Source organism: Convolutriloba macropyga, chromosome 9 (genome assembly GCF_964194025.1).
Source record: "Convolutriloba macropyga chromosome 9, txConMacr16.3, whole genome shotgun sequence".
Taxonomy (NCBI): Eukaryota; Metazoa; Xenacoelomorpha; order Acoela; family Convolutidae; genus Convolutriloba; species Convolutriloba macropyga.
Window position 1 is genome coordinate 38,132,976 of NC_134476.1, and position 26,394 is coordinate 38,159,369.

A 26,394-nucleotide genomic window follows, 5' to 3' on the forward strand; every position below is an offset into this window, starting at 1 on the left:
AAATTGTCAATAACCACTACAGCGAGTTTTTTGTTCAAGATTTTGTGGCAAAAATACGGAATTTTAAGTTCCCGCTCAAAAGAATTTTGTTCTTGCTGGAACGGTTTGGTACAAACGCCACGGCAGTTTCTTGTAAACTGATGAAAATCAGTTGGTTTCTCTTATAGAGGCGTAAAACTCTGAACAAAGATAAAACACTCCTTCCGTTAGTCAAAAGACACAAAAAATCAGCGTAAAAATGGTCTTCAGTGTAGTGAATACCTTACAAAAACGTTAAAAATACTTTAAAAATACTTTTCCAAAATACTTAAAAAAAACAAAAAGGGACTTCAACTCAGGACAAAAATAGGAAGACTATTGGAAGAAATTTGACACTAATGAAAAAACACTATTGGACAAAATCATGAAAGTAATATTGAACAAGTGTCACGCCCCCACTTCGTGCCTCATAGTTTCGTGAGACATTCCTATAATATCAATAAATAAATAGTCATATTTTGTTCTTAAACTAATACGTTTCAATGCAAACTTGGTCCTATTTTTCATCCAGGACTGTAAATCCTAATTTGTTTATATTTATTAAAAACAACCACAGAGTGACCGATAACTAATAAACATACTACGTACCCAAGTGCCTCAATAATTACCTTTTATTTGTTCGATGAACATGAAATTGTCTAATTGGTAAATACTGTAAAGAAAAGTTTTGCATTTGGTGAAGTAATCATGCCGATTAAGTATGTGCTAATACGGAAATCTATATGAACTCAAAACATCAACAAGAAATGTACAAAAGCCGGAAATCGCCAAACTTGAAGATCAGTAAATATTTTCACAGGACCAATACAGCTTGAGGTAAGAAAAAACCTGTGGAAATATCGAAAACCTGTGGTTTTATCTAGCTTGAGCTAACTTTAATAATTAAAGGACTGAACAGGAAATTTTGTAAATTTTCAATAATATAGAGAGAATGGTATTGGTTTTCACCGAATTATAGATAAAAAACATGGCAGAAAGTGGAAAAACGCGCATCCAAAACCGCTAAAATAATAAGTCATCACTAGCTAGTTATGTTTAAAAAATCTACTAAAATGGAAGTATGATACAACTATTGTAAGTCCGTGTAAACTGTCGATTGTTCTGGTTATTACTGCCTAAAACAACCATAAAACATCTACAAAATTAGTGCATAACAATAAGTAATTGCGTTAAGTAATTCCTTCATGACCTATACATAAGGCTGCACTTAACTAATATTCTCGAAAACATTCATATTAATCGCAGCATAAAACAAGAGAACCTTGGGTTTGAGAAACCTTTAAAATCAAAAAAAGTGCAAAAACGGCCAGGATTTTTCAAGATCCCCTTAAACGCAAAAGAAAGGTAAAAGCTGGTTAAAAATTACTGCAAGCTGAAGCCGCGATCAATAAAGAACAAATCGTCAAATTCCACGGCAGCGAGTTTTTTGTTCTTTGTTGTCCGTTGCATAAAATTTTAGTCTTTGTAGCCCGAAAATGTTAGACAAATTTTTTTTGGCAATCAGCCAGCTTAACAATGCATATGTTAACTTAAAAAACTTTCCTTGACTAACACCAGATACCACAAAATGATATCCTGTCAAAACTGAAAAACACAGGGAACCGACTCATATGGCATGAACATACCGCGTACTTTCCTAGTGGATTTGATTGCTCCCTAAGGAACATTTGCAATTTTCTATTCTACTGGTTGGCATTAAACTGAACAAAATAATTTTAAAAATTAATAATACCACGATGAATGCCAAAATAAGGACATCCTAGTAACAACGAAACTACAAACTGGGAGCCTTTTTTGAGTGATACATTCAAAAGCTGATAATCGATAAAAAAAATTGAGAACAAAATCGGGCTATTATATCCCTTTTCTGAATCAGGACCAAAATAATAACCAATTTACGAAGAATTTGTAAAACACATAAATTTGTAAAAATTGGGTTTTTATTACGAAAGTGTCCAGATTGTTTGTTTTTGCTTCTATGAAAAACCATTATTCAATTTTTCAGATTTCAGGTTTATTAGCGAAAGATTGATTAGGCAAGTTAGAAAGCCGAAGCGCGCATCAAAAATTTTCGAATACACCTTGTTTATATAGCCATAATTTAACAAGCAATCCGGAGTAATTCGTAATGAAAAAAATATTTAAAATTACGTTCTTTACGAACTCTTTGTTAAATCGGTTAGTATTTCGGGTCTTTATTATACAGCGATAAGCAGTAGATGCCAATGGCATTTAAACAAAGACACAAAAAGAACAGTCTTCAAAACCCGGGACAAAAACTTTCTCTGCAAAAAAAATCTTTAAATAAAGGCACAAAAGGAACAGACCCCTCAGAAACTTTTCTTTGCAAAAAAAATTGCTTAAAGTAACCTCGAGAATTATATATACGCATATGCCAAGCTGATGGGGATGCAATAAAATTGTTGCTTTTTCTGCTCCGACATTCAATTCAAGTAACCGACTCTTTTGAACGAGCATCCAGAATATTTGCCAACAAATACTCTGCGCATATATTCATAAAATGAGATTTTCTGATGAAGAAGATCATGATAACTACTTACTTGAAGCACCCGTTTTCGATTTGGTAGACCTGAAACACATAAAGGCTGCATGTTACAAGTTCAATAATCTTGTTATTAAATGTGAATTTTTCTTTGAAGAGAAATTATTGAAGAAAGAAACTATCACTAGTGGAAATAATCATTCAGATCATGATTAGACAGTTTTTTTGATTTCGAGCGAAAAAATTCAAGTCAACACAATTAGTGTTTTGACATGATAGTTTTTAAATAAAGCCAATATTTGCAGCATTAAAAGTTTTCATAAAAGGTTTCACTATTAATCTAAGATACAGAAACGGAGCAATCGTGGAAAAGACTAGTTAATCAACCCAGAGAAAAAAATTAAAGATGTCAGTTTTTATCATTACCTTGAACTTTTTCGCCTTTCAATGTCACTAAAGGAAAAAATAAGTTAAACACTGTTATTCTATTTAACAACTTCAATTGTTTGTTCCGACCCCCACTTTAGTGGGGAGGGAGGAACTATATACTCAACTGGGTTTTTTTTTTCTTGTTCAGTCAATTTTGGCCGACCGAAATATTCATCGTAGACAATTGTGAGTGGTATCATTAAAAATTTTAACGGCAAAATGTTGTTGTTACCTTTAGAGATAGAAGAACGTTGCTGTATTGTTTGATTGAAGTTTTTTTTTGGCTAAAATTTTTGATAAAATTTTCAAAATTCAAACTTTTTTCATCAAAAAAGGCACAAAATATGCTTTTTGGTCCACTTTGTTAAAATTTGCCAGACTTAGTGACCTAAAAACCTTAAGACAGACTCCATAATCTCAAAACGAGCGCTAGTTGCACTTGGGCGCCGTATCAAATTCTTCAGGAATCAAAAGTTTGCCGTTTTTTGCAGAATTAACTCAATAATTTTACAAAAAGCATCTTTTTTTCACAATTTGAACAACTCCTCTCAACAATTGGTCTAATTCAAAAATAATTGGAACACTTGGTCGGTTAGCTGGGCGCGCAACAAAATCAGGGAGAGGTTTGGTAATATCATGGACTCTTAGAATCAGACACTTTTATTTTGATGCTGCCTTTCAAAATATTTTGCTTTTGTTTTTTTAATGTTTATTACTGATTACTGACAATATTTTTTATTCACGGCTCCGTTAATGACAAATCCAATTTTTGTAAATTTGGGGCCAAATGTAGATACAGTATGTTTTCAGAGAACCAAAGGGTTTTTATGGCTTTGAGGAAGAGTTTTAGTAAAAATTAACTGAATTCTTGTCTTTTGCCTTCAATTGTTATTCTTTTGGCAGTCTAATTATAAAGTTTAACCAATCAAAGATCTAAATTTTTTCCTCAAGAGGTGCAAGTGAACCTTTTCTATTAGTTACGTTGTTACCTAATGCCTCTTATGTTATTGAATGTATTTGTTTTAAGGAAATTTCTGTGATTTTTTGAACTTATCTTTTTTTATATCATTTTTGTCAACATTTTGCATATTCTCAGTAAATACAGGCAACCTTTCCTCCTTATAGAAAAAGAACTAATATTGTAGCAGATTGTTTTAACCGAAGGTTTTCTTGCTTTTGTTACTACGAGTTTTCATACAAAATTTTCTGATTTTTGTGCATAATTGCCCATTTTTCCTGTTGTTTTTGTTTCTTTTGTAAATTGTCACATTATTTATATAATCTAACTGAAAAAAGCTTTACAAAATTTGAAACTGAACATAATTTTTGTTTTCATAACATATGGTTTGAAGGGCTGCGACACCGTTCTTTTGTAGAAATTGGTAGAATTTTTTTCATTTTTGCCCTTTATTTGTTGTTAATTTTTGTTGTCATATGCCAAATATTGTGTAATTAAAGGTCTCAGTGGCCAACTCTAGATAAACAAGTGAACTTGAATAACTGGTATCGGTAAATAACTAATGGCTCTTTTGACTTTCGAATTAAATATCTAAAAAAAGAGTAATAGTATTCTTCAACTTATCCCTTTTTAATCTATTTTAAGTTTTTTTTTCCTATTTTACAATGTTGTGTCTTTTTGTAAAGTAACTTTATTATTTAGAGCTCTCTTTAATGTTTTGTTGAACAAAACAATAACTTTTCTGTTGTTTAAACTTTTTAAATGATGTCTTCAGGGCTTAGGCAAGTTGTTTCAGAAGACTTTTGTGAAGTTTAGATACATTTCAGTCTTTGTGGTTCCTTTTGTTGTCATTTTGTGATAGTCGTTTTACAAAAAGATGTTACGATGATCAAAAGAGAAGCAAATGAAGATGTTATCTTCTGGCGGTTAAGATCTTATGGTTAATCGCGGTTAAATTTAATGGCTTCAAAGCTGTGGTTTCGTAGAGTTTTTTGTGAAAATTATTAGTCCAGCTTGTATTTAATGTTATTTTAGAGTCTTTTGATTTAGTCTCATTATTAACAGTCGCTTTTAGTTTTCCAAGTAGTTGCAAGACAAACTGTCTACTGTTTTAGTCGAAAGCTTTTGTTGGCTTTGAAATTTGAAAATATTTGTTTTTAATAAAAAAGCGATAGATTTTTGAGATCTGCCAATTTTGTTTCTGCTAAATTGTAGCTAAGCATCTCTATATAGGATTGGAATCACTTATCTTTCTGGAATACAATTTGCTCTTTATAACGTTTTTCTTTTACTCAAATGGTTTTTCTTCTTGGAACAACCAGTTTTCATAAAACCAATTTTCTTGATTTTTGCAAATTTGCCCCTTTTTGTAGGTTTTTGTTTTGTTTTCACAGTATCACAATAATGGGCCTCATTTGACTTAAAAATGTTGTCACCTGCAAAAAATGCAAACGAAGATTTTTATTGTTTTTAGTGATCAGCTTAATATTTAATTGATTGGGGGGACATCGTTTTCGTGCATAAGTTTTCGTGCAAACTTTTCGTTTTTTCCTGTATTTATCGTTCTTTTTGTATATCCTGGATAATGAAAGGCCTCAGTCGCTCTCTATTGAGGTATAAAAGACTCTCTCAATGATTTCATTTGATGCGTAATGTTTCTAATCAGTTCAAATTTAATTTTTTTTAAAAAAAAGCAATGTTTTGATAAACTTTTGCCGCTTTTGCTCATTTGTAGCCAACTTGTTGCCAAGTCACATTGAGGAAAAGTCCCATATCTTGTTCCAAAAGTACCGTTTAATCGTTTTAGTATAAATTTTATTTCATGCCATTTTGACTTGGTTATAAGTGGTTTTCAAAAAATGAATGGAAAAGGAGTTTTGGTCGTAATTAATATTTGTAACTATTTAATTTTTATTGCCATCTTTTCTGGTAGTCATATTATGGTAGCCACAGGTCTCATAGGCCCTCTAGAGTAGATTGTTTTTTTTCTTTTAGTAGTTTGTTGAATGATATTTAGATATGTTAATTTTTTTTATCTCTTCCTCATTTGGTAGACAATTAAGTGAAAAATGTAGATGAGCGGGGTCGGAACTTAATGTGCGAACGCACATTACCGAGCCTCCTTGTTTCTTTAAAAAATATTTCTTTCAATAAAAATTGCCGTTGCAATTTCAAACAAACAACGATTCTCAATTCCAAATTCTGAAAGAATGGCCTTCGTGAACTACCAAATAAGCATTTTGACATTGATAAAGTTTTTCCATGGTCTACTCAAAAAATGGGATAGGCCATGGCAATAATTTAACAAATCATCGACTATTAATGGCGATGATTTAATAGGGTAATTTTCATTCCATGCCGGCTTTATTGTCTGCTATTTTATCACGAAAAAACTTATTTCTGAAGCACACTCATGTAGTGCAGTACTATGATAACACAAACTAACTTGGAAAAAAGTTTTCTTAATTTTTGCTGTTTTCAGGCTTATGTAGATTCAGGCTGCTATAAAATGTTACAGTAAAATGTAGCTTAAATTTAAGGCCCCATCTCTCATCTTCACTGTGTGACGGGGGGGGGGGGGGGCGAGAAAGTGAATTGGGGTTTAAAAAACGTTTGTGGGAATAAGAAAGAGGGTATCCAAACCACTAAAATTTTTCTTTACACAACTACAGAGTTTGTTGGGGTGAGCGGGTCTCAAGGAATCAAACTCTAAGAAACGCTGTTCATTCCAAGAAATTGCATACTTAGACCCTAGAAAGTCTCTAAAGGAACTGTTCAGATATTTATTGCCTTCGGGGCTCGGAGTACCACCAGTTTATCACATCATTGAAGACAAAAAATCGCAAGAAATTTGTTGGCCAGAAAAAAAAAACTATCAGACAAAAAATCGATAGTACGAAAAATTGCATGAAAAAGACCAAAGACCAAATTGCTCAAAAAGTAATTAAAAACTAAATATCCAGTTTAATTTAAATTCATGAGAATTTTCTTGCTTTTCAAGATTGCATTGATTGCATTGGCATCAAAAAGCTTGCTTTATTCACTTGTGTTCGTTTTAATCAATAGAACAGCTATGCCTTTCTAAAAAGCTTCTCATGTATTCGAGGCTTTTAAAGAAAAATTTGTAAACATTGTTTTGATATATTGGTCACGTGGTTTGCGTATTCATAAATAAGACTCAAGCAGAAATTAGCCATTAAGATTCTAATGGTTAATTGAAGTCCAATAATGCAACTACTGCTTAAAATTTTTTTTAAAAAAATCACGTCTGCACAAATCCTAATAGACTGCTATTCCCCAACAGAAGTATTAATAACTTTGGTAACTTTGCAGCAATAATTGAAAGCTAACCAAAAGTTTAAAAAAAACAAGAACAAACAATAGTGTACAAGACAAAAAATAATTGTGAGGAAAACGCAGGGTGAATGCCATACAATGGCAGTCGTGTCCGGACAAAACAGTCCCAGACAAAACAGTCCCAGACAAAACAGTCCCAAATTGCAAAATATTCCCAGACAAAACAGTCCCAGACAAAATAGTCCCAAGAAACCAGACAAAACAGTCCCAGACAAAATAGTCCCAAATAAAATGTACCTAATGCCATTATACCCAATGTACTTTGAAATGTTCGTTCAATAATCCGACAACAAATTAGCAGTCGCTATTACCCGTATGTTTTAACATACTTAATGGCCATGGCCATGCCTCAGCGGCCCGTGGGACTTGATATGAAACTATCACAACCGAACATGGGATTAAATTATCCGCTTGTTAAATCATACGTGTGAGAGCTATAATAATGGCCTTGGGACTATTTTGTCTGGGACTGTTTTGTCTGGTTTCTTGGGACTATTTTGTCTGGGACTGTTTTGTCTGGGAATATTTTGCTATTTGGGACTGTTTTGTCCGGGACTGTTTTGTCTGGGACTGTTTTGTCTGTTCACCAATGGCAGTAATAGTATCGTTTACATAATTCACCTTGTCACTACATTTTTTTTCGTGACGAGTTTTGTGATTTCTTCCTTTCTAGACAGCTCAACCAACTGCCCATTTATTTTTCTCTTGACTATATTTTTTCAATAAAGCTCAACCGATGATACTCATAGATCATCAGAATCAGAAAAAATAGATATCAGCAAGAAACTAAATTTAATTGCATCAGCTGGCGTTAACTTTCAGTTCTTGATCTTTTAGAGTATTTCTGATTTCGGTTTCTCTGCGATTGTAGTAGTTGAAAAAAATTAATTGAAATATAAATCATTGGGCTAAACGCCCTATTATTTGGGTTTCAATTAATCTTTTCAGCCACTGCATTTGCAGAGTAACTGAAACTGCAAAACTCAGGAAGTTCACTGCGCATATTTACAAATTGATAGAAAAGAAGTCTTATGAACACGAAACGACATATTTGGTTCAAGTTTTTTTGACATTGATTGAATCATCGACCCTTGTCTTTTTATCATTTTTTTCAACACTACGTCATTCAAACACATATATTTCACCAAGAACCTCTCCCCAAATTCTAGCGTATCACAAGTTTGGATTATTAATTGTACCACTTATGTAAATAAATAACCTAAATAAAATAGTGGTACATTGATAAAATGGTGGAATAATAGGGGAAACAAATAGGATTAATCAAGCTGGACAACGTCAAAAATTTAATCGTTTAATGATACTTTACTAAGGCAAGCACTTAAAAAACTATTGAAATAAGGAAAACGTAGAAAATGCACCAATGATTCCCAAAAAAGGTTTTACTTTTTTGCTTCGTTTTAAAGTTAGCGCGTTACTTTTTCTTATTCGCTAAAATTTGTACAGGTTTAGCTTAAGTACAATTTACAGGAATTTGTAATTCAAAATCGCAACAAACAAACTGTTTCAACAAGTCCATCGAAAATGCGGGAAGCAATTACAGGGTCTCAAAGCTTTACTAATTATTCACTGATTAAATCCAAATATTTTTTCTCATAAATAATTTACGTCCTCGTAGTGATTTTCGCCCTTTACTTTTTCAATTATCACCAATTAACTTTGATATGAACATTAACAGCTGCTGCGCAGGATTCTTAAGCTTATAATCAAATATAAATTACAAAAAAAAATAACGCTAAAAGATTCTCACTGCGCACTAAAACCTATGATCTTAACGATTAATCTCATATGAAAGGCCGCAAAACTAATAGGAGCAAAGCTTTTATTGGTAACATAAATGGACAAAACATTTTTCGGACGAGTATCGGACAGAAAATAAAATAACAGCTGTCACAATTTTCCAATTTTTCTCGCCTTTTTGAAATTCTCCGCCCAATCGCTTACAAGTCGGTTTTTCCCACAAATAGCTGAAAACTTAAAAATAGGGGAACGAAATTTCTTCTCATTATCTATGCATCCGAAACCAACACACACCGAACAAAAGAAGCTAGGCTTCTCTATTTGTTTCCGCTGTAAAAACATTTGGAGACTACAAATTTTGGGAATTTTTATTAACAGTTTCGTTTGTTTTCTTGCACGAAACACTCAACTTTTTTCTTATTACGGCAACATAAATATAGAACTTACTATGTTCTATATTCTCGCTATTTCCGTGCTAACAAGTGTTTTGGAAAATCGTCTTGAAGTTTTATTATATTTTAATTTTGAGAAGAAAAATAAACAATTCCCTCCAGTGTGTTTAAAAAAAGAATACGTTTTACTGCGTCATACTTCTGGTGTGAAAAAAAACTGAAACTCAAAATGTTTAGAAATTATTTTTTCACAATTTTTGTTGCGGTCATTACTACCAAAATAGAATTTTTCTTATCTCGGGTACCTACTGGTGGGAATAGTTTAGCTCACTGTTGAACAATTGGCAGTCACCATTTCCGAGGTAAAAGTTGCGAATTAAAACCAATTTTTGTAACTTTTGATGAGACAAATTGTTAAAGGATGAGACAAATTGCTGGTAGCTGGGTAGTTTAGGTGCTTTTTGAAGCCAAAATCTCGCAAAATACAAAAAATTTTATCGCGGACAAACCTTTCACCGACCGTTCTGCATTCATCCAGCTATTATTTGTTATCTATTATTCATTTATTTCACATTGAACTTCAAGCATCGTGGATCTCAAAGTAGAATTATCAACCGCATGAAGAAATTTAACAGACTAGTAGTTCATTCATTTTTTCATAATCGAGGAAGGGAAAAATAATCCCAGGTAAAAACTAAATTGGGCTTTTCTAATTCTTTGCAAAGATATAATTTTGGACCACTGTTTGATGCACTAAAATGGTGCAATGTTTCTTATTTATTTGTTTACTTTTCCTACATACAAGTTCTACAAAAACTGAAAAACACAGTTCACGTATTCAGCTGTCAAAAAAAGTTCCTGCAACTACATATTATTTGCTATTATGAATTTAAAACTTTGAACAAAAACGCAATTTGAGAGAACAAACAATGAATCCAATGCTTTTCATCCTACTTTTGTTCAAAGCTCACTTTATCAATTCGTTATCAAACATAACGACGAGAAAAAGTAAATTTAATAAGTTTTTTGCGGCGTGTTACTCAAAACAAAACAAAACAGAGTATATCCAGCATAGATGAAAAACCTTGCTTCAATTAAAAAAGGAAAAGTGGTCGTTTCATGCAATAAAAAAGGTGGTAAAAGATACAGCGATACGCGATAAAACTGTTTAAATATGTAAATACACCCCAATAAAATTACGAGGTGCTCTCCATACGGCAGTTTCTTTTAGTTTTCCCGTTTTTGGGGAAAAAGCAGGACGCGGTTGAACACAATCAATGCTCCAAAATAAAGATATTTATAGTGATTTTTCATGAGCCTTATAGCGACCACCAGAAACAGTTTCTAAAACTGTGCTCCGTGAAAAAATAAGGATGACAATATACAGTTTCGTTTCTGTTTGTATATGTACGTTTCTGTTTTCCTCGTTTGTTCACTGTGTATTATTAGTGTGTTAGTTTTTGCGTGGTGCGTCTGCACTAAGCGTCTATAACCTTTTGTTCACGCGTTTCTGCTCCGTTTTTTATCCAAATATACATTCACATATACTCTCACAATCCCTTTCACGTTTTAAAATTACACGTTGTTTCCCTCTCCCATAAATTGAATATATCGGTTTTTGTCTTTTATCTAAAACAAAGTAGCTGAAATAACACTGCCATATAAACGATATCAGACTACTTGTTAAGGAAGTTAATTTCGATTTTCCAGCTTTTCTGCCTATTTTACAAGTCAATCTTTGAGTGATAAGTTGACTGAATAAATAAAAAGCCAATAATGCAGCACAAATGAATTACATTGTGTTGGTATGAACAAACTCATTTTTCTCAGTTCCGTTACAGTGGGAGGGTTTTATGCCTGAGCTGTAAATTGAATTCCCTGAAAATTGTTCAGACAGGCTGCTAACCATTATTTATTTATCAAATGTTATTGTTACTTTTTTGCACTGTACTAACCAACAGCTAGTTCAACAGGTAAACTATTTGTCTGCTTATTTTTGTAGGTTTAGTCAAAATTGAAGAAAATATCTGACAGTTTTTTTTAACAGAATAGCGGTACGCCACAGAAAGGAAAGAAATTCAACTGCACCAAAAAAAAAATATTGCTCGAACGTCCTTTCGGAATCTTTGAAAAGAAACTCCAGATCCGTGAAGGCAAATCCAAATTCCAAAACTTTAATTATTTTGTTGGAAAATTTACAGCAACGAATTGCTCTATCCATTACTGCAAAAAAATTGTTCTGATTGTTTATTGCTAAAATTGTTTTAAAAAATTCTGATTATTCCAACATTTCGTTATGAGACTGTACGTTCAAAAATACTAATTTAATTCACAAGCTCCCGCTCATAACATTGACCGACTGTTTCTAAATTCTGAGACGGAATTCATTCAAGAAATTTGTTTTCCGCGTTAATTCAACTTACGATGCAAATCTGAACTAAAATTCGATCTTCAAACTTTTAAAAAAAATTTGAGCAGGGATTTTTCATTCATTCTTTAGTCTCGCAAAACGGAGCAGTTTTAGAGCGTTCAAACGTTATTCAGAAATTCGCTGAAACCGAAATGAAACTCGTGAGAAGTATGAAGGTCCTTTTTTAGTTCACATTTGTTTCAATTAAACAAAGTTTGGTTGCTGAAGTCTAATTTTTCCAGTATATTTGATAAAGACAGTTTTAATAATAAAACTCAGCCCCAGCATTTTTGCTTGGCCTCTTATTTGGCCTTGAGTTCGGATAATAAAAGAATATTAGTTTGAATGCGACAGCAAACAACTGTTTACAACCATGCCCTCCATCCACTGTGGGATACACTTATTCCCCATGTTTAGCAGCTAGCACAGTGCGCACATCCGTTGAAACTTTATTCCCGCCAAAAATTCTTGCATTATTTCTGTTCCTTAATGTCCACCAAAATGCAAGCAACGACAAAAAGATCCGTATAAAAAAAGGAAGCAATGAGACTAAGTAACCTTTGAAACGATGAGAAGGGTCTAGGGAATAAATCTCCTCACAAACTCCTCAAAATCTACAGAAAAAAATCAAAAATTTTGCCGTTTTTACATTAGGAAAGTAATGTTATAAAAATTCTCGATTACCATCCCCTCCTTTCTATAAAACAATGCAATCGACAATTAAAATCCCAAGTAGCACACATGAGTCCCAAACTCATGATCAATTATTTTATAAAAATGATTTAGAGTAACAGAGCCGACGTTGTAAAGAGCTGACGTTGCAACACGCCAAAATGTGACTTGATTTAAACAGAGCCGAATGCAGAAAGTTACCATTAAAAGTAGTTAATTGGGCAAAAATTTCTCAAGTTCAGTTGTGATAGTCTCATATCAAGTCCCATGAGCCACAGAGGCATGTCGTAGACCGCGATGATTACTCAATAATTAATCATTCAGGTGACGTGTAAGAGCGTAGACATTATAAAGAGCCAATAGGAAAAGAACCAAAAAAATATTGAAATTACTGCGCAATAAACTAAGACAATTTTCTCAACTAATAAAGTTACCTTCTGAAATAAGACTGCCAGTTTCCCAACCGATCGCAACCGGGTATTTGAGAAATTAAATTTCATTATTCACTAGCAAAAAGCAACTAAAAGCCATTCAATAATCAACTATATTGTAACTATCGATGGCCATGGCCATGCCTCAGAGGTTTATGATCTTGATATGAAACTATCACAACCCAAAACGTCAATAACCTCAATAAAAACTTTTCATGGTGCTCAATTAACCATATAGGGAAATTAGAGTAGCCATTTAAATAAATCAGGTTTCAGCACCATTTATTATCGGCACTTTCTAACCACGGCTTTTTAAATGGAAAAAAAATTCAATGGCTTTCAAGCTTTCAATTTTTATTGCTGGTAAATGATGAAACTCAATTGTTCAAACACTCGAGTTATGATTGGCTGAAAATGTTCTGGTCTTATTTCACGAGCAATTTAAATTGGCTGAGAAAAGTACTTAATTTTTCGTTTATATTTTCAATAATATCGCTGCCCTTTTAATAGGCTCTTAACGTCCAGAAGAGCCAAAACTGAAAAAAAATCAACAAGAGCTGAAAACAAGAGTTTTCCAAAAAGAGCAGAAAATATTAAAATAAAAAAACAATATTCAGTTTGCAGCGAGTTTGCCAGAAGATTCCAAACCTTCTATTGCCACAGACAAAAAAATTTTAGGGCTCGAACACAAGAAAGTTTCCTTTTGTATTTCAATCTCTGCCCCGGCGGTGTTTCCTCTCGGCAAAAGTTTCGCAATTTTTTTCTATTGCCATCAGTTATTTGATCTTCCGTGAGTATTAGTAGCCCACAATTAGTCAGGTCAACTAAATAAATTCCACTTTGTTTAATCGGAAATCATGAATTTAGACAGGTTTTTTGAAATCTAAAAACGCGCATAAAGACCAATAAGTAGGAGCGTCTTTCAACTACCAATATGCGGTAAAATTAAAAATTCTCCCACCAATTTCGATAAACTTATTCGTAAATGAAAAACTTATTCGTTATTTTTCGTAAATGATGAAACTTAATTTTTCAATACTCGGTTATGATTGGCTGAAAATTTTCTAGTCTAGTCTTATTTCACAAGCAATTTAAATTGGTTGAAAAAAGTATCATAATTTATAGTTTAATAATTTCAATAATATGATAGCTCTTTTAATTTCAGTTACTTCAAAAATTCATAAATACTTGCATCAGGAAATCCATGCAATACAGCGGCAATGAAGCCCGTTTCAAAGTCAAACAAAAAATTAAAAATTTTTGGCCTAATATTTTCCCCTCTGAATCAGTTTTTCGATAAGATCACGTATTAAATATCGTTAAAAAACAGAATCTTTAATTTCCAGGAAAGCAAAAACTGAAGCAATATTTCTTCCTTTGTAGTACATTTGTGTATATTGTGTACATTTGCGAAAAAGGCGGTGAAACTGTTCGAAATGTTCTGTCACAAAGTTTCGTCCCACAATCAGATAAAAAAAATTATGAAAAACCTTGTCATAAAATACAACTCCAGAGAAATTACTTCTTGTCAAAAAGCGTTGCTAAAAGCAATATCCGTAACCCATTTTGGTACTGGTGGTAAAAATTTCTGTCGGTGATAGTAAGGAAGGGGCACGAGTTTTGTGTAATCTACGTATGCTTGGTGCATCGCAATCGAGTACTTGCTCTATAACTTTTTCATAAAACTCGGAAATCTTTTTGTTGGCTCATTTCTGCTGCTTGTATTTTTTTTGCTTGAGAATATTCCCATTTTGCTCCAGTTTCTGTCGGGCGTGGTTATGTGCGCTCAGTAAAAAACCGAGGCTTGTTAAGTACATATTTGTCGACACAGTTGCTAACAGCATTTTTCTATATATATCCACTATATTTTTGATGAGAAGGCTCTGTTTTTGTCATATCGATAACCATCAATGTCTGATTTTTTACCCTTTTTTATGTGAATGTCAACTAACTTAAGCCTACTTATCTGCCATCTTATTGGCTAAGAAAACTGTCTAAGAATTTTGTCTCCTTGTATTTAATTGTTTTAATTGGCTGTGAAATTCATCTTGCCTGTGAAAATTGTGTTCTTTATCGCTTAGTTATTAAAATAAATTTATGGCTTTTTAACTCTTTCAGTTCTGCTTTTATTGAGGTCGCTTCTTTTTAATTTCGGTTCCTTTCGAAGTCATCCCCTCTAATACGTCACCTATAAAATCTGACAAAGAGGCTCGGTTTGCGGAAAATAATCCGATCCCACTCATCCATATTTCGGCTTGATTGTCTACCAAATGAGGATGGGGTAGAAACTTTTTGAACATTCAAGTATTTTTCCAAAATAACTACTGTATGGAAAAAAATTGCATCCAACTCAAATCATTCAGTGGACTAAAAAATGCCGCTTGAAAGGCCGAGGAGATGTGCCATTATTAAGATTACGAGACAAGAATAGCAACAAAATCAAATAATAACAACAAACATGAATAAAATCCAAAATTCGGTGTCTATCTGTAGAGAAACTTAATAACAACAAAGTCTAAATATCAGCCGATAAAACCTAAACTAAACAAAATAACTAATTCACAGTCCTTCACTGGCAGGGAAATGTAACCAGTCTTTAAAGAATCTTGGTAACAAGTAGACAAAAAACAACAAAAGCGGCAACATAAAAATCACGCTCTTATTACTTTGAAAGCAATTGGCTCCGAAGTAATGAAAAACTTAGAAATGAACTGAAATCGTTAAAATTGTTTGTAAGACAATCATTTACCATCCCAAAAAATTAGGCCTTGGGACATGATATTATTAAGATTTTTACCATACGACGAAAAAAAAATCATTAGAATAGGCAAAAACAAAACTACTCATTTTTGTGAGAAAACTGCGTTGAAGTCATTCAAATCCTAATATACTCCCTAATAAAAATAAGATTTGGTTGTGTGTTTTTAAACGCCAGTAAAGTTTTATGTGACCACTCATTAATGAGACTAGGTAATAAGTAGACAAGAAAAGGGCAAAGTTAAAAACAAAAACTTGTATTTTTCGAAAACAAATAATTTAAAGGTCACAATAAGATTAGCTATACATTTAAGTAAAGAATTCGATTAAAATATGATTAAAGTATGTCCTACGTTTCTAAAAAGAACGTCAAATACAGAAAAAACAGAACAATCAAAATTAATTTTTTTCGAACAATAAGTTTCGAAGCCCTTGAGACCTGTCTTTTATCAAAAAATGTTAAACGTCGACAAAAATAATGTCAAAGACAGACAAATATCAGAAAAGAAAGAACGGGGTCAAACCCGTTATAACCATAGTCAATTCGCTTAAAACTTAAGATATGTTCAACTGAGCCATCTTCCGACTCAAATACTGTCATATGAGAAGAAGCAAGGTTGAAATATTTAAATTTTTCCATGTCATGATTACCATCAGCTATCAATTCAAGTCATTAAACAGGTCCCTTCGTTCCTCCAACGGCTTCCATTGAGACCTGTCATTAATCAAATTATGTTATACGTTTACAATAAGAAACTAAAACAATTAATTTTTTTGGGAAAAAAAACCCGCGTCGAAGCTGTTAAAACCCAAGACTCAGTTCAAAAGCTAAGTTTATTCAATTGCACCTTACTTCGATGCCAAAAAAGATATCTGACTTGTATTGATTCAGACTGGTTAACAAAAAGACGATATTTTTTTGAAAACATTTATTTTTAAAATCATGAAAATCTATCAGCTGTAAACTGAAATATCTAAACATGTTTGCTTATACCCCATGGAAAGCCACCGAGTTTTGCTAAAAAGTCTGTCATAAGTTTAAAAAAACGGACATAGAAAACAGACAAAAATACAAAAAAAAAATATTTTTTTTGCGAAAACTCTTTGTCAAAGCTATAAAAACCGTGATTAGTTCGCTAAAAAATAGATATGTCCGATCGCGTCTCCTTTCGACTCCAAAACGTGATCTATGACCTCTGATTAAGAAGAGTAGGTAACAAACCGGCAAAAAGAATAAATGAAAAAATTTTAAAAAACTTATATTTCTTGAAGAAGTTATCTTTAAAGTCAAGGAAACTATCAGCTAACAAAAAAATCAGCAAAATAGCTCATATGTTCCTCCATAACAGGAGTCCATACCCTTGAGACCTCTTTTTTTCAGAAACTCATATATGACTACAAGAAAAAAGGCGATTAAAAACAAAAGTGAAATAAATTTCATTAAATTCTTCTAAAAATAGGCTTCTATAAATTCTTCTAGAAAATAGCGTCAAAACCATTAAAAACATAATCGATTCCTTTAAAAAAATAAATACGGTTAATTTTGCCTATTTCTTGAACACCAATAATTTGATAATGTCACAAAACCAGATAAAAAATCCTGAGAAATTGGAAAACTCGAAAAAAATCAAAATTCCTATGAAGCCATTAGTTTTGAAGACAGATAAACATTTACTTAAAGCGTGAAGCCTCCATAGTTATTAAAATCTAATTAAGCTGAAGATGCATTCTGTCTTCCGCCATAATTTGACAAAAACCGCCAGAAATTCCAACCCGGAAAGTTTCAAAGAGAGCTGAGAGGTATATTAAACTTCTCGTGAAGCAAATTGTTTCAGCATTTTTTAGGTGCTCACTTCCGGCAATATTAAGCAAAATTGTCTACAGAAGCTTGTTTCTTAAAATTTTTTCGATGAAAAAAGCTGGTTTCTTTCATGAAGAAGCAAAAATTTGAGCCGAGAATTAGATGAAAACGATAGCGTCACTCTTCTATCTTTAGAAAACGAACCAACAACACTTTAGTTTATAATCTAACATATTTTTAACAAAACTGACAATAGGCAAATGCTCCGGAAAATGTGAATAAAAACAACAGAAATCCGCCTATTATTCACAAAACTTTAAACCTCAACTCTCTGAAAAAAAGCGAAAATCAAAAATCTTTTTAATTCCATATTCTATGATAGGCGGGTGTTCTAATGATGCCACTCACAGCTCTCTACGATGAATATATCAATCGGCCAAAATTGACTGAACAAAAAAACCCATTTGAGATTTTTAAGAAATTACACAACAAAAGTTCATCTGCTATGCGCTCACTTAATAAACTTGCAAATTAAACAACACATCGGGTCTTCAATTGTGCCCAAAACACCCATGCAAATGCATCTTAAAAATATGTTACAAATATGTTAAACATCTAAGAAATAAACTCATTAGTTTTAAAAATTCATTATCAGTCTTTCATTCAATTGGGTGAGAACATTTTTTCAACATTTGTAAACTTTAGCAGAATTAATTAAAATTAATTGTTTGATGTAGCGTAGGTCAACAAATATTAGCTCAAATTGCTTCATATAAAGATCCTTGTAAAGCTCTTGTAATAAACTTTTCAGCATTATTTGTTAACCTATACCAATGGTGCGTTTTGTTGAACTTCTGGGATTAATGGAGAGTGAAAAATCGATTAGTTGTTTTCTTTTAAAAAAGCTGTTTTGGACCACTTTTAATGCACCGGTATCACTCAAAATCGGTTTGTGAGCAGTTTATACATAAACAAAGGCGTGTGAAAAAAAAACAATTTTTGCAAAATTGGTGCGTTACTGCATTTTTGAATTTTTTTGAGCACTCACTGAAAGTATTTTTGGTGTTTGATGTAGTGTAGGTCGACATTACCTCAAAATGCTTCATCTAAAGATCATTGTAGGGCTCTCGTAATAAATTTCAACATTTCGTTTGATAATTTTACTAAAAATAAACAATTATTTACTGCAGAAAGTTTTAAAAAAAGTTAAGGTAAGTTAAGGTAATTTTACCTTAACACAGTTCAGGTAATTTTTTACCTTAACTCAAGTTAAGCTAAAGTTAAGGTAATTGTTACCTTAATTTTACCTTAACAAAGGTTTACCTTAACTGCGTTAAGGTAAATTTACCTGAACTTTTTTAGTGTGTTGGCTCAAAAGTGAGCCAAATTTTGAAAGAAAGATAATGGTTCGACATTACAGGTAAGACATGAGAACAATTTAATATCATTTACTTATAGATAAAATTAGTGCGGTTTTCTTTAAATTGATAAACATTGGGGATCTTTTCTGTTAGCGCCCCCCCCCAGCCTTATATAGCCGTTAAATTTGCACCCCCCAAAAATTTAAGTTTTCGCGAATTGTAAGAGCGCTATTTGCATTTCATTGAAACAAGAGTGTCTAGGTAGATCGAAGGCACTTTTAGAATAGTTTCCTTAAGAAGTTTTAAAAAATCAAGCCCTTATTGTAGCCGATAACACCAAAATACCGTTGAATGTCAACTCGGTATTTTTGAGATACTGATCTGTTTGTTCAATAATCGTTCAGGAAATAACTTTATATTTGCTCTGATTTTTTGCGTGCGGAAACGATGCAAATTAAGCATCTAAAGATAAATTTTCTATACTATGAAAAACATTGTTTATTCCAGCTTTAAAAATGCCAGTTGTCTAATATAAGATTCGGTCAATTTACACTCTCAGCAAACAAGCAAGGCCAATGCTCATACACTTATTGACAAAAGTAAACGCTAAAATTTAATTTTTCATGGTAAATTGCTTGAAGACAATTTTGGTAAACATTATTGAAGCCGTCACTTTTAATTTTATATCAATTGACGCAGAGTCATCAGACGTTTAACAGGTATAAATTCAGCAAAACTGACAAACATGGTACAAAGAAAATCCAAGGAGATGTTGACCGGTTTTCCGTAAGTAGCACTAAGTTGAGTTCTACGCAAAATCTGTTCAACTTGATCAGGCCTCCATCAGTCAAGCAAAAATTTTAAAACAACAACTTCAAATCCTAAAAACAATTTGAAGATCAAGTTGAACAGATTTTACGTGTAAGTCAAGTCATGAAAAACTGACAGGAAGTTAACTGAAAACTTCTGTCCGAATTTTCTCTGTGATTAGTTTTCTCAGTTTATGCGAATTTAGACCTGTTAAACTTCTGATGATTATGCGTCGGTTGATAAAATCGAAAAAAGGGCAAAAATATATTTTTTTACTGAAATCTGCTTCAAAAAGGCAGTAACTATAGCATATAAAATTGAACTTTGTGCGTTGACTTTTTTCAACGAGTGTATGTTGATGAAAAAAGAGAAGTTCAGGTCCCAGAGCATGAACGTATTCTATTACTCAATTTTAGAAGTTTATTAACAAAAGTGTGCTTATGTAGGAAAGGTGACCCAAATTATAACACTGAGGATGTTTTAAAAGTTTAAACCTGTCAGCAATTTTACTAGAGTTACTGTTGAAAAATACAACTGAACAACATTTCGACCTATTAACTCGGCACAAATTGTCTTCTGCTGTTTAGAGATAAATACTAAAAAGACATCCAAACTACAATGCTGAAAGTCCAAAAAAATAACAAGTCCAACTAGACTTACAAAATAGTAAACGCTTAAATACTCTTAAAGAGCTCAAAAGCTGAGCTGTAAATTACTGAACAGAGAGAACTTGTTTTAGCAAATGTTCGCGCTCATAAACTGATAAAAAAGATTTTGCATTAAACTATAGTCCAACATCAAAAGCGAAGAAAAATTCAACATAGCAAATTATAAAATTAACGATTCTGTTAATCAGAGCGACTTTTATAAACTCAACTCTTACATTTTTACCTTTCATGGTAAAATATTAAACAAGTTATAAAGTTACGTGGTTTAAAACGATATGTTATTAACTTTGGGATCTGTTTAAACATTTACTATTCTACCTTGAGTTAGAATGCACTTTGTTATAACTATAGGTTATAACAATTTATCATAGTGAGTAGTACAAGTTGATTCATTAAAACAAAAACTTTACCATTATGGACTTGTACTACTTTGTCTTATTTTGAACAAATTTGTGGGTCGCAAATTGTACCGTTTAACTCCACGAATTGTTTCCCAAAAGTAATTGCAAGTCAAATTTACACTGTAAACTGAAACAATCGAGTTAAATTGTTAGTTACGTGGCCAACATTTACAACTGCACTTTAAATCATAAGATGAGACATTTATCTCATCAGTTATAAAAGAGCGACTTGTTAAACTTTTCATATCCTGAACAAAATCTTTAAAGTAAAGTTCTCTTATCACTGACAGACCTCTGCTCATAATTTGAAACAGAAGTAGAAACAACCCTTTCATTTCTAAATTAGCCACCTTTTGTCATCAGTTTTGCTCACTGTTGCGACACACCTTACTTATAACTTGCTCTTTGACATAACCAGCTGTACATAAATAGTTATTGACCATGACTAACCAGTGACTGCTTTTGTTCAGGTGTCAACCTTACGTATCGATCACTAACAACAGGACAGAACAATTAGTGTTTAAAAATTACAAATATTTAACCGATCAGCGACTGAAACTGTTCATGAAAGAGCAATCAAATTAAAATCAGCTTCAGAAAAAAAAGAGACAGAACATAATTTCAGTTTGACCTAAATTTTGGATCTCAGCGACATTTTTGAAATCAGCCACGGATAGAAAGAGCTCTGAGGTGATTCTGAGCTATACGCAAATTTCGGAGACATTCTAGGAAATTCGAGAAAATTCAGAACTTCTATAATAATGGCTTCCAATGGAATAGATCACACCACATCAGCTTTAGAACATACATCTCAACACATCAATGATGAAACTAGCAAGACCGAAGTTGAAGATAACGAGGCATCCGCAACGTCGTCCAGTGGTTCCGAAGACGATTCTGATTTCGAGGACCCAGATGACCTTTTGACAAAGTTACGCAAGTCAACTGAAGCTGCGTTCACGCTTTACCTCATCAAACCTATGGTCGATACTTTCAACGCAGTTGAGCTTTGTGAGAATGACGTCATTATTGCAGGGTTCCCCAAAAGTGGGACAAACTGGGTCGAGCAGATTTGCCACCAGATTAGAACAAGAGGGTCCGATGAGGACTTCGAGGAGTTGACAGACGAAGTTCCTCTTTTGCAGCTGTTTAGTGTGCCTTTGGGATACGACCTCAATGCTACCCAGAAAGGTTACTTCATAACATCATTTTTGCTCACATTTCGTCACTTCTAAGATCAAGCGTGCTGTGCAACTACTTATTTTTCAAGTTAAACATCTATTTTTTTTGCAGCGTTGACGTCATTAGCTAAATCTATAACGGCCCCTTGTAGCTTCGGTGCGTTAAAAACAACATTCTAAAACCTTTAAAATTTATATGAAATTACAGTTTTATGACTTAAGAGTTTAAGATTTAAAAAACACAGACGAGCCAAACTCATCTCCAACCCCCTCTCCACAATTCTTTTATGCCACCACGCCTACACAATTAGGAAAGTATCACCCGTGAGCTTATGCTGGTTTATCAACCAAATTTGCGCAAAACCAGTTACATTACGATTGATATTATAGTAAATGGCCCCGGCAATTGTAACTGTCATTCAAGAGAGCCATATGTGCTAAAAGAGTCTATTATAAGCATGAGAAAAATAGCTTTCGTTGAAACTTTTGTAACTTTGAATTTTAAATCTGATCAGTTTTGAATTTAAATAATCGGCGAAAATCTGCAAGTTTCAGACCACAAGACAGTCCAAAAGTATAACCACTACAAGAATTTTCAAGTTAGTTGCTAATTAATTTCTCAAAGATCGTTTCAAGTACTTAAACGGCTAGCAAATCAATCAATACGTTGACTTACCCATTATTAACTATTGATATCTTGCGTGCCTACGACTGATGCAAGCTTCGCAAATCACAAATAAATCTGTTCAAAAAACAAAAAGCGGGGAAACGATTTCACACACCAGTTTTCAAAACAGCTATTAAAAAGCTGTTTGCAGTAATTAAATGGCGTATTAAAAACGACAATTTGCAGATTAGCATTTACTTCGTGACTGATTAGAAGTTTGGTATATAAGCTGGAGTGCCAAACCATGATTTTGGCTCATTAGAAAAATTTTCCGCGGAAAATAGTGACAAAATATTGGGTTCCTGAAACACCTATTTAAGTAATGACCTCTTAATTAGAGACAATATTAATTCCTACTTATTTATACTATTACACGAGTAAACCATGACGGAATTAATTCTTTATAACTAAGAGGCAAATAGGTGTTTTAGAAACCAAATATTTTGACACTTATCAAGCATGAAGACTCAAAGAAAACTGAAATAAAATATTTACTACCTATTAATAGAATGAATTCAAATCTGATTGGACAAACGTAAAAAAAAGAATAAATAAGAAATGCATCGCAGGATTTATTCATTCTTTCCCAAATTGATTCGACCTCGCAAAGTTCAACCAGCACTTGAATGAAAGACATCAAGCCCACTAGCTCGCCCTTACCGACAGACTCTACAAAGTTCATCCAGATCCCCACGAGCAAGACAATCCAGAGTGCGACAGGCCACCCACTGAAGAAGACTACAACTACTGCTACAAACAACAACTACTGGGACGGAACCCACAACTGCTTTTGAGAGCGGGGAACCTACAGCTCAAGAAGTTGCTGCTCAGACGCGCGAAACACACAACACATTATTTGTCAAATTGATTCCTGCAAAACTCAGTGCAACTCTTCATCCTCAGAACTTGTAAAATATTCTCATTTTAGCAGAATACCGGAAGCTTGCGAACCGAAACACTTAAGAAAATATTTGGGAAAAGAAATATAAAAACCGAACTTGGAACCTAAATATTAGCTGGAAAAACTCCTGTGAGAATCACTCTGCAGAGAGTTACCATAACACTATTTTCCGCAAAAAAATGTGTTAATTAGCCGACATTATGATTCGCCGAGCATTATTTTTATTTAGAAACTAACGAATATACCAAACTTTTAATGAGCCATGATATTAGTAAATGCTAATCTGCGGATTGTCGATTTAATCCGCAATTGATAATGCGAGAGACTTATATGCGATCATTTATCGATTCGCTTTCCATTCATTTCCAGAAATTTATCTCGTTGGCTAGTCATTCACTAATAAAATTGAGAAATACGGTATATTTCATATTTATACCACTAAACTTATTATTCAAAATGGTTCAAAATGGTTTTTAAAAAGGCTTAAATTGAATAAAAACAGAAAAACATGAAAAAACAACAATCAAACTGATTTTTAATACACCTGCGAATTCTTTAGATGAATATTTCCCGCCCCGATGGCTATGGTTTTCCATAATTCAATGAAAAGGAGAAAACAATCAAAAGGAGAAAACAATCAAAAGGAGAAAACCTCCTCCAAAATTTCTTTAAAAAATTATAAACAAAACACCAATGAAAAGCAACAAATTCAAGCAAACAATAAAATTTTGGCTATAGCAACCTAAAATAAAACTTTGACTTCTCTAGTGTCACAGGCTACGTAGAGAGAAAACTAGTGTCACAGGCTACGTAGAGAGAAAAAGAGAACTGATGCTGAAAAAAATCAGCTCTTAGAAAATTTGTTTTGCAAGGCGATTGGTGGCGAATTGTATCGAGTTTCAAAATTGAAAAGCCATCGTCAATGGCAAATATTTTATTATTTATTTTTTAGCCTGCTATAACTGAAATATGAAGCTTCCTACTTGCCTTTCTAATCAACAAAAACAACAAAAAATAGATTTTTAAAATGATTTAACTTATACGAATATTACATATCTTCAAGCTGATGCTATCACATATCTTCAAGCATAACATATCAGCACTGACCTGGTTTTCAGTCTGCTCTTAAAGTTAGCATTGAAGGTAACAGTTTTTCACAACTCAAGTCTTAATAATTTCGTCTGATTGAAGTTTCGGAGTAAATATGTGCTTTCCAAATTATGATAGAAATCAGTAACATACTAAATGAGCAGAATAAAGGTCTTGAGTTTATCACACCAATCTCTTCGACAAAATTTTGTGCGGTGCAGTTACCATGTACTTCAATGGCTGATCAAAAATCATACACAATTTACATCACTAGCGTCTACGTTACCGGTTTTTCAAAGAAAATTTAGTCTTCTTTGAAGTTGGTTTTCACTCTTTATATCTTAAAAGATCCAATTCGAGGCAAGTCGCTTTTCCGATTAAAAGGGAGACCTGTGATAGATGATTCAGACAAAATCGAGGCCAAATTTAGACGATAATTCAGATATAATCATCAATTGCACGATGAATCTTCCACTAATTGAAATAAAAATTTCTCGATAAAAGTTGTTGCATGCTATTAGAAGTACAATTGTAAAGCTGTTATGTTCAGGTGATTACAAGCTGTTCAAGACCCACGACGTGCTTCCCCATTTGCCCCCGGCTGCCTCCCAGTGCAAGACCTTAGTCTTATTCCGAAACCCACACAACACCCTCTCCTCATATTACAAATGGGAGCCACAGTTCACTGGATACGACCCCAGATGTAAGCACAACACACCACACCATAAACAAGAAAAAATAGAAAAAAACAAACGAACAAGAATGGCTTCAATCGTTTTTATTGTCAATAATGAAGAATATTGATAGATATTGTCTGAACAAAAAGCATTTTAAGGAACTTCTTTAAAATTTTTTACTAAAAAGAATTGAATCACTTTTTTTGAAATTCATATTTTTGAATTTTATGAAATGGCTAAGCAAGATAATTATATATTACAATTGACCTACTAATCACTCTTATAAGAATATACAAACGAATATGTAAAAGGCAAGCTACATTACTTTACAAAATTGAAGAAAGGCATGTTATGGTCAACAACCTCCTTTCTCCCCTGCGGCGGGGGGGGGGGGGGCAGGGGTTGGTGTCTGTCATATAGTTGTTTTATGTTATAGAAGCTCTTAATTGTTTCAGGCGAAGTTACAATTGAGCAGTTTTTCGAGTACAAATTCAACTACCAGAAAACACGAATACCTCTTACATACTGGGACTTCGTTTCAACATGGCTAGCAGAATCCAAAACTAAATCGAACTGCCTGATAATTTTCTACGAAGACCTCTGTCAAGACTTCGACAGAGTGGCTGAAAAGGTCCGACAGTTCCTCGGAACGACTCTTACCAAAGCAGAAATGGAGCGCGTGAAATACCTGTCAAGTTTTGAGTACATGAAGACAAACGAAAGCAAGTTTGACCTTCACGGGCTCAGAAAGAAGATTGCAGATTTAGCCGAAACTTCAGATTATTATCTTGAGAAGAGTTCGACGCCCAGTTTTTTGAATCTCGGTGCTAAACGAAACGCCAAAAACGAAATTCCTCAACATTTACTGGACATTATGGCGAATGAGTGGAAAGAACACATTACTGACAAGTTTGGCTACAACGATTATGAAGAAATGCGGGCGGATTTGGGGGGTGAATAAAAAAACCCCAAACTATATTGCATAATTTTATCATTGCTTGAATGTTGTCAAATCTTCCTCCGATTTATATTGTAAATACTGTAATGTCTTCTTAGAACTTTTTATCAGAACCAAATTAAACAGTTTACGACTCTATATTTTTAGCTCTTCAATTATGTCATTAAATGAAGC

General features: G+C 33.1%; 2 protein-coding genes across 2 annotated transcripts in view; one reads left to right on the forward strand and one right to left on the reverse strand.

The window, feature by feature from the left end:
- The window catches only part of LOC142346211 (uncharacterized), a 136,690-nt gene that overhangs the window by 34,329 nt on the left and 75,967 nt on the right, over positions 1-26,394 (reverse strand). The window contains exons 11-12 of the mRNA XM_075398724.1: positions 2,969-2,995; positions 2,601-2,629 (exon numbers count right to left, since the gene is read on the reverse strand). Of these exons, the coding sequence (XP_075254839.1) occupies positions 2,601-2,629; positions 2,969-2,995 (56 nt within the window). The remainder of the gene's footprint in view (positions 1-2,600; positions 2,630-2,968; positions 2,996-26,394) is intronic.
- LOC142345767 (sulfotransferase 2A1-like) lies at positions 10,941-26,358 on the forward strand. The gene is made up of 4 exons (XM_075398084.1): positions 10,941-11,409; positions 21,218-21,938; positions 25,136-25,288; positions 25,718-26,358. The coding sequence occupies exons 2-4, from the start codon at positions 21,509-21,511 to the stop codon at positions 26,221-26,223; spliced, it is 1,089 nt and encodes a 362-aa protein (XP_075254199.1). The 5' UTR covers positions 10,941-11,409; positions 21,218-21,508; the 3' UTR covers positions 26,224-26,358.